Source organism: Acyrthosiphon pisum, chromosome A3 (genome assembly GCF_005508785.2).
Source record: "Acyrthosiphon pisum isolate AL4f chromosome A3, pea_aphid_22Mar2018_4r6ur, whole genome shotgun sequence".
NCBI classification, from domain to species: Eukaryota; Metazoa; Arthropoda; class Insecta; order Hemiptera; family Aphididae; genus Acyrthosiphon; species Acyrthosiphon pisum.
In genome coordinates this window covers 23,874,003-23,883,702 of record NC_042496.1, presented here as the reverse complement: position 1 = coordinate 23,883,702, position 9,700 = coordinate 23,874,003, and the positions used below count along the sequence as shown (strand labels likewise).

The 9,700-nt window shown below is 27.4% G+C and overlaps 1 protein-coding gene across 1 annotated transcript; it reads left to right on the top strand.

Annotated features, from left to right (window-relative positions):
- Positions 1-6,366: 6,366 nt before the first annotated feature.
- LOC100163495 (activator of heat shock 90kDa protein ATPase-like) lies at positions 6,367-9,700 on the top strand (the record flags this gene model as incomplete). The annotated part of the gene is given in 5 exon segments (NM_001162396.1): positions 6,367-6,534; positions 6,692-6,771; positions 7,355-7,631; positions 8,348-8,468; positions 9,614-9,700. Coding segments are annotated over 4 exon segments (565 nt in total), but the record flags the coding sequence as incomplete, so codon positions are not given.

The following is a 9,700-nucleotide window of genomic DNA, read 5'->3' as shown; positions in this document are numbered from 1 at the left end:
TCGTATATAGAAAATGCTAATATAAACATTCAGTGAAATTTTCAAGTTTCTATACAGTCATTCGTTTTTTAATTACTACAAAATAAGAAAATCGTTTCGTAAGAAATCGAGTAAATACCAAATGTTGTAAAAATATGAATTCAAACGCTCATAAAAATTTAATTTGAGTTTCTTATAGACATTTTTTTTTTGATAATGGTAGATTATCCTATAAGGAATCTTGTATTACATTTTAAAATCTTAGTTCTAAAAAGAAAATTTTTACGAATTATAAACTCAAAATAATTAGGTAATTTTCGTGATTTTTTCCATATTTTGTCAATTTTTAAACTTTAAATGCTAATAAAAAAAAACTGTGACTAAGGATTTTTAATATTTTTCAAATGTCATTGTAATAATATAGTAGGAGCCTTGTATTAAATTTTCAAGTATTTTTACTCAACAAATAAAGTTTTATTGACATTCATAGAAAAAAAAACTAATTAAATTGGAAACTGGAATTGTCCGTAAACAGCTCAAAACAAATCAAAATATTTTGAAAATTTTATCATGTATAGAAAATGGAAATATAAACAACCAGTGAAAATTTCATGTATCTATAGATTCTATACAGTTATTCGTATTAATGTTACACCAAAAACCAAAATCAATTTTCTCGAAAACAGATTTTGCGTAAAAATTCCCGTTTTTCCTTAATTTTTCTTTTGTTTTTCACGGCGCTTTTGAAAACTATTGGAAAAATGTTACTTTTGACCCTCAAAGTACCAACTAGATTCACTTTCCTATCAGAAAAAGTATTGTTGAAGAAAATCCAAGCACTTTTACTGTCCTAAAAGGTGATGACAGACACAAATATAAAAAAAAATAAATAAAAATATAGATGATCATATACTATATACAATATCTAAGCATATAACATAATAGTATTTACTATTTAGCTTTTGGTCGCTGATTGTTTAGTCTATAGGTATTTTACGTTATTATATCAATTCCTATAAATAGGTACGTATATGATATTTCTCTTCATGCATGCGCACATCAAGCATCGTAGTCTCTAATATGTGCTTCAAGTAATAGGATTAAATAGGTTCAACCATAATATATGATATAAAATTCTAAACTATATACTACATACTATATACTACTATACTAGCTGTATATAACAGGACTACGCCCTGGAAAAAATGAACAAACTTCAAATACCTACGGCGTTATATATCGGTGTATTGGAATAAAATTTTAAAAACCCTTGGATAAAAAATCCCCAAAGAAAATACTTATAATATTATCTATATATATATATATAAATGAATGTATGTATGTCTATGTGTCCATATTACCATGGCAACCTTTTATATATAATTTTGAGATTTCCTATGGAATTTTTTGTATATATAGGGTTGCCATGGTAATAATATGTAAAACATATTATCCATATAGAGTTGGCATTTTTAATGGGCAACGAAGTGCACGGGATTAGCTATTTTTATATATATAGATAAATTAGACCTAGGGGCAGAAGATAGGCTAATTTAAAGAGGGAGAGGACCAACCCTAGGTGATGCTCAAACAGAGATTTTGAGATTTCCGATGAAAAATTTTTTTTATAAATTGTTGCCATGGGTTTTGAAACTATGATAATAATAATTATTTGGTTGCCGGGCAATGAAGTGCACGGGATTAGCTAGTAATTAAATATAATATAGGTATATCGTATATATATATCTTAAATTCGTGTCTTACGACTTCGCCGAAACCCAATTTGCTGAATCCCTGCAATTCACCGACATAATATACTATAGTCGGAGACACTATAAATAAATTGTTAGTATGTAGGTAGGTATTATTAATAAAAGTTATTTATTTATTTATTTATTTAAAGTTATTAAAATTATAAAAAATATATACTTATACATTATATTATACCACGATTAGCTAATTCAACTCCGTGTGTTGGGTGATTATGGTTTTTCGATAATACTACATCAGTATTATTCCCCAAAATAGCACGATCTTCGCAATTTTGTATGCATTTATAATATTCGTTTGTCCCATATTTTGAGTCCCGTATTTTGTCCACTCGATAAATAAAGTTATTTACTACTAATAAAATCATAATCTTTTTCAGATTTTATTTTAAACCATAATGGATCCAATTTAATTTTTAAAAAGCACATCAATTTTCTATTAAATTACGAATTTCACTGTAAAAACGGCTAGAATGAACTAAAATCTAAATTCACTAATCTATACTCCCATGGATTAGATGTGAGGAAAAAATCTAATCATTAAACTTATCGACAACATACTATCATATTATCGCTGTCATATCCGTTTTCGATAAAATTATTGTCACCTGTCGGCGAATCGGGAAAATTGAAACTTTATTATAAAACCGGTATAATTTGATGAACCATTTGCTGAGCGTAAATTTTTTCGTTTTTTTAAATAAGTATTTTTATTTTTTTATATTTAAAATTACTTAAATATTTATATATTATTAGCGAAGCTCTTACACGCGGGATTGCCGTTTACTAAACGGCATACTTCTTTGCAACGGATTAACCGATCTCGACCAAACTTGGCACGGTGATAGTGTGGACATCGCTGAGTGCCAACAAGTGGTTTTGATCGATGTCCTACCTACCATCGATGAATAATCACCAAAAAACTAAATTTTGATACCTTAATTTTGTTTCCGTAGGAACATAGATCCACCATAAATCAATAATTTCATAACAAATATACTTGAAACATGCTTAATTTCTTGCAATCAGTGAACCGCATTGCAGTTATAGTATTATACTGTGTTTTTGTGAACACACGGTATATTATTTACCGTTTCCGCTTCATGAAATGGACAACTTTTCATGAATAGATTTCTATATATGTGGGTCTTGCTTTGCAGGTATGCTTTGTAATACCTCTAAAAACTGACTTCGACGCCACTGTTAGATCGTATACGAGTACTGTTTCCGATCAGACATAAAAATGATATTATAATAAATAAATATTAAATAGGTACATTTGTCTATAAAAGTATCCAACTGATATTTATTTTTACAGTAAAATCTAGACAATTTTTTTACTTGGAGTCGTCAAATTTACCTCCAACTAAATATAAATAATTGAGTGTTATTATTACTTTTTCTCGTCTAGATAATAATTATGAAATTGTCTAATTGATAATTGCAGTATATTAGTATATTACATATTAATACTTGTTAAAAAATAATTTAAGATATTAGGATTTATAAACATTAATACGATTAATTTGAAAAATTATATTATTTAATTTCACTGTTATACATTTTGCCAATTTAAGATTCTACTTAGTGTACTGTTATTACTAAAGGGTACCCGAAATATTTATATAGCAAAATCATATAGTACAATATATACCTATTTATCAATATTATTATAAAATTATCATTCAAATTTATATTTTTTTATTATTATTAATTATTTTTTGACAGCTGTATCCAACAGTTTGGTATAGCTTTGGGAATTTTCGATCCTCGATTCATTCAAAGTAGATGCCGGAATGAAGGTAACTCTCGTCTGTCAAACTGTCAAGTCCCTATGACCTATGACTAATAAAACTTATAATTCACATTAAATAGTGGAAATACGTGGCTACATTTCTACAACAAATTTTCGTATTTGACACACTAATTTTTGACTTTCGGCATTTTTAAAATTAAAATCACACTGAAAAAAAATCTTGTGGTGATGTACGGACGGCTGAACGATTTGTACGACATAGAAAATATTAGGATTGTGTGTAATACACTAAAACCCGACAAATTATATCTTATCTGGTATTTTATATAATGATACCTACATACTTTTATTATGTGTTTATCTTTCTCTGTCAAACTAGGGTTCGCGGTGAATTGGTCGCGAACATTTGATCGCCGGTGAATTGGTCGCAGGTGAATTGGTCGCCGGTGAATTGATCGCGGGTGAATTTATCGTGAATATAATTGGTCGCTAGGATAATTGATCGTCAAACGAACAATTTTAGTTTTTTAATTATTTTATTATACTCACAGGCAACAGCAACTTTTAATGGTGAACGACAGATTGATCACTACGATACTACTCATTTTAGTGTTGTACATAATAAATGTTTAAGTTATTTTATAATATAGTCTACACCCATAATTGATTATTATACTCTACCTACAGTTTCTACTACTCCAATAACTTTAATGAAAGGATCACCTGCAAATAAAAAAATAATAAAAGTCTGAACAAAACCGAAAACGAAAAGCGACGAGTGACGACAGAATGATAGTCAAATATTATATCAGATGAATACTTTGCTTCATATTGCCGCCAAAACTTCATCAACTGCTTAAAAAAATATTTTATTATTTTATCGTATTTGGCTATGATAACATAATCATAATAACAAAAATATTTGACCAAATAGCATTTATTAAATTCACGGTCTTAAATTACTTAGGTATACACAATAGTTTATTTTGCCCCATGCGCCATTATACCCCAGGTTACTCTAATATGTGTTATTGTAGTTCTTTATATAGTATTGTTCAGTAAAAGTTATAATTTAATGTATAAAAAGGTGGGCAAGTGGGTGTCACTCTGCTGTACAGTAGGAGTAGGTTACAAGTGGGTTACCTACTGTAATAGATAGTGTTAAATTTGAATTCAATGATATAATAGCATTTTATAAGAAAAACGATTCCGAGGACAGGCAGCCTATATTATGTTTATGTCATATATGCATTTCTATATTTATGTACCGATGTCCTATAGTATAGGACCTATACGATATAACCAAACCACTTACAAGGAACCGATCTAAAACCTAGCCAAAGACAGCGATCCACTGTCATCTATAAGACAGTGGACCACTGGGCCAGACCACTATTGTGTGGAACTACTATATACGTCTATACCTATAACTTTAGAGAGAGCTACCAGTTTTTCATTGGTTGTCTACCGAAACTTACAGAAAAAAAACTAAAACTAATTGAAAACGTCTATAAATAGCTCAAAATTGAATTAAAATATACTAACATGTTTAAAAAAAATTGATAAATAAACAAGTTATCGTTAATTTACGCAGGTAAATATCCAATGTCGTCAAAATTTGAACTTCAAACGCTCATAAAAAATTATTGTGATTACGGTAACGTTTTTCTCGATAAAGGTAGAAAAACTTATATAAATCTTCAGTATCTCATCTTATGTACCTATATGCGTTTAATCTATGCATGATCAATCCTGTAAAGTATTTGAGTAAAAGTATTGAATAACTTTTTAAATACTTTCAGCATGAAGTATTTTGAATAGTATTTTAAATACTTTTTTTTGTATTAAATACTTTTTGGTATTGAATACTTTGGTTTTATATATCGAACATTTTATTTTTATTTGAAATAATTGGTTGGAAAAATATTATTGTCAACTACAATAATAGAATAATAGTTTTATTTAGTATTCTGTATTTCTGTGTTAGCTGAAGCCTGAAGGTCTGTGAAAACCAGGTTTCTGAAAATAGTTATTGAATAACAATATTTCCTTTAAACTATTAGCTAACTATTAGACAACCTACTACATATGTGTTTATATTACGATAGTTAGAAACCTACTTTAAAAACCAAAAGTATTTGAAAAGTATTCCAAATACTTTTTCAGAGTATTTGAGTAGTATTTGAAATACTATATAATTAAAGTATTTGAGTAGTATATTAAATACTTAAAAAAAAATGTATTTGAGTATTTACTCAAGTATACTTTTTATTTTTTTAAAGTATTCTTTACAGGATTGTGCATAATATTATGCCATATACGCAATAGGTTACAAGCATAGGCGTATAAAGTGTTTGAAATTTGTGGGGAGGGGGGGGGGGGCTCTGGTAGTCAGGTCTATACTTGATACTCTTGTGATGCTTTTAAATTATAGTAGTGAAATCATTAGTTATTGTGGGGGGGGGCTTTAGAAATTCTGGGAGGGTAAGCCCCCCAGCCCGTATTGCGCATACGGGCTACAAGTAGAGGGGTATTTAGTATTTACCAAGGCTCTCCACTTTCAAGCTTTACAACTTTACTGCTTTAGGCTAAGCCGTATAAATGTATAATCACTTGTCATTTTCGGACAATACGTGATTATCCCTCGTGTTTATTCATTAAATTCTTCGGATCGCAAACTTTCCACGAATTATACAATATCCACGAATTAAAAATAAATATATATATTATACTCATTAATTCGTGATAATATCTATGATAGTCCGTTACGGTATTTTAGTTTCTTATCAACTTGGTCACACTGTTAAAAGATTCTAGAATTTTCCATGTTTTAACTTGATTTAATTCTTTCATTGAAATATCAAAATATAAGCGCTGTTCTACCGCAGCAGGCTGTACCACGGGTTTCTCCATCGTTTCCAATTTTCTGTTAGCGGTATTGCGGAGCATTACCAAAATTTCTTCAAATATTAATTAATATTCCGTTTGATTGAGAATTTTCAGTATTTCTTATTAATTTATAAATTCATAGTAAGAATTTTAACATAATTGTATTAATTTATAAATTATCTAGCGTGATGTAGATATTATACCTAAGTTAACGATTTATTAAACTTGTCTATCATTAAGTACCTTATATTCTTCTAGTACATCATTAATATATTATAGTATTTTTATAATTTTTTAGATGGCCAAATGGGGTGAAGGAGATCCGCGATGGATTGTTGAGGAACGCCCAGACGCCACTAACGTTAACAACTGGCATTGGTAATTTGTTAAATTATTTTCATGCATTCTGTATAAATATCAAATTCTTAGCTTTATATTTGTTTATAATGACTCAATAATTGTATTATTATTGTAAATGTTCAATCTATGTTATAATTCTTAATACATACGTACCTGGATATCTTCAAATTTAAAAAACTTGAAAATTTACCTAATTAGATAGTTAATTTTTAAATTAAGTTAGGTTAATACTTGAAAAAAATGAGTGAGATTTCAAAATATATATTATATTTATTGACTTGTAAAATGAATTTAGATTTTAATTTGTTTAACAATTTTTATTACATTTTAGATTGGTAATTGCTTTTATTAGTTTTTCTGTAGGCACATTAGAAAATATTCAAAAGTCAATTCTCAATTTTGTCCAAAAATAAGTTATGTAAATTAAAATTTTAAATATTACCTTTAGTTTAACAAATATTTCAATGATTTTTTTTTTTTAATTGGCATTATTGTTTTGATATATCATGACATATAGGTAGGTATTACTTTAACTTTAAAGTTTAATACATTAAGCAATTATAACAAATGTAAGATTTATTTATTTTTATTTGTTTTTCAGGACGGAAAAAAATGCATGCCAATGGTCAAAAGACAAACTTAATGCCTTATTAGTTGGTATGATATTGGAAAATGATGTAGCTAAATGTGAGATTTCAAAGATTGAAAGTTGTGAAGGAGAAGCTGTTGCAAATAATAGAAAAGGCAAACTCATATTCTTCTATGAGTGGGATTTAACTTTAAGTTGGAAAGGGCAATTAAGTGGTGCTACCAAAGAGATAGAGGGCACAATTAACATACCAAATTTAAGTGAAGAAAATAGTGTAGCTGAAATTGAGGTATTAATGCTAATTGAAGGGCGAAGTTCCAAAACGTGGTATTGCCAAAATTTCGAAAATCGAGTTAAACATCGATTTTTATGGAAAAAAATGTGAGGAATTCAATTTTGTAGTCAGAATTAAATTATATCGATTACTTTTGTGAATAAAATCGATTTTAAATCTGATGTTCAATGCATAACGTGATATTGCCACATTTAATGTCAATGCAAAACGTGGTATTACATGTTCAAGTTAAAACGTATTATTGCCCATGCTATTTGTATTGGGGCATACTTGTTATTATTACAAAACGTGGTATTGCCAATATTAAATTTTTCTTCAAAATGTATTGCCGGCATTAATGCTTTTTGTATCAACAAAAATAGGAACAACTTCAAAACGTGCAATTGCCATTACCTTTCCAATACTTGCAATACCACGTTTTGGCCTGTAAACACCTTTAAAGTATTAAACTCAAAACACCGCCAATCGTTTTTCTTTTTCATTTTTAAATTTGATTACACCAATTGCAAGTGTTAATTCATGTCATAGAACATGATATAGTTTTTCTTAATTTGTGAACATTTTGATTTTTGGGAATACCACATTTTGGATTTTCGCCCTTCAATTTGGTTGTAGCTTTTGTATTTATTATTGCCTTATTAGTAATTTCAATAGTGTCACACTGTGTGTTTTATATCAGCTTTATTACATATTAATTACTTTGTTAACAGATAAATATTTCATTGAAAGAACCTTCTAATGAAGCAACTATAGTTAAAGATTTTCTTTACCACCAAGGGCGTAGTAAAATCAGAGATCAGCTAGAAAAATATATAAAGGATCTAAAAGAAGGTACAAATATGGAAGTAAATAATTATTATTTCCAAAACCCTATATAATATTATATTTTAACATTATTATGTTACTTACTAATTTATTTTTGTATTATACAAGTTAAGATTTAAAAAAAGTTTGATATGTTGATCATGTTGATGTCATACAATTTTATTATATTTAACTTATAATTTTGTAATATTAATTTTGGTTTTAAATTATTGAAAAGTGTATCCTGTTCTAAACATTTTGATTTAAAATTTTTTTTCCAATATGCTTTTTATATTCAGAGTAGTCCTCAAATAATTTTTCTCTAATTCAGTAGGCACCCTCTATGTATCATATTTAATAATACATATCATATATAATAATTGGATGGTTATTTTAACAGAATACTCATATCCCTGTCAATTTTTATGTTTTTATATAATATGAAGTACCTATAATATGAAGGTACTACTATACTATTTTTTCAAAAACAGTCTTAACTAATTTGATGATGGTTTTTACTATTTTGTATTTTATATTCTAAAATAAGTATAGACAACTTAATCCTTGTCTTTCCCTATAATTAGTTTCAATGGTTACAGATTAAAAAAAAATTATATAAATAATATATATATATATATTTTTTTTTATAGACTTTATGATAGCTGATGGCTAACATTTATTGTTATAAAAGATTTTTAGTTGCCTACTTTACGGTACAATTATTTAAATTACTAATCGCTCCGTTAAAGATCTAATTATACAACTAAATATATTATCTTCTAACCTTTGAATCCTACTTTTCCTAAATGCTTGAAGATTATGATTTTCCTGTTTAATTTATTTATTAAGTATATCTCAGTGTGATAGTATAGTACATTTTATGGTGGTGATAGTCCTGCATACATATTTAAATATTATTAAATTAAATTGTATATTACACCAATTGTATACTATATGTTTAATGTATTGCATTATTTTGCATTTTAAGTTTAATATATCTGTTATAAATATGAATTTAAAATTAACTTAAATAATTGTTTTTTTATTAAAAAAAAACTCTAGGATACAATATGATATGATATTGTTTAACTTTTTTAACTATTTAATTATTTATAAATTAATAATATATCCCTTAAATTAGTAATGAGTAATCACCAATTATCATATTTTAGAATTTTCAAAAGGCATGATTTTGCCCAAAAGAGATATTGACAATTCTTCTAAACCAAAATTATTGTCGAAAGAATCATTGAAAAATG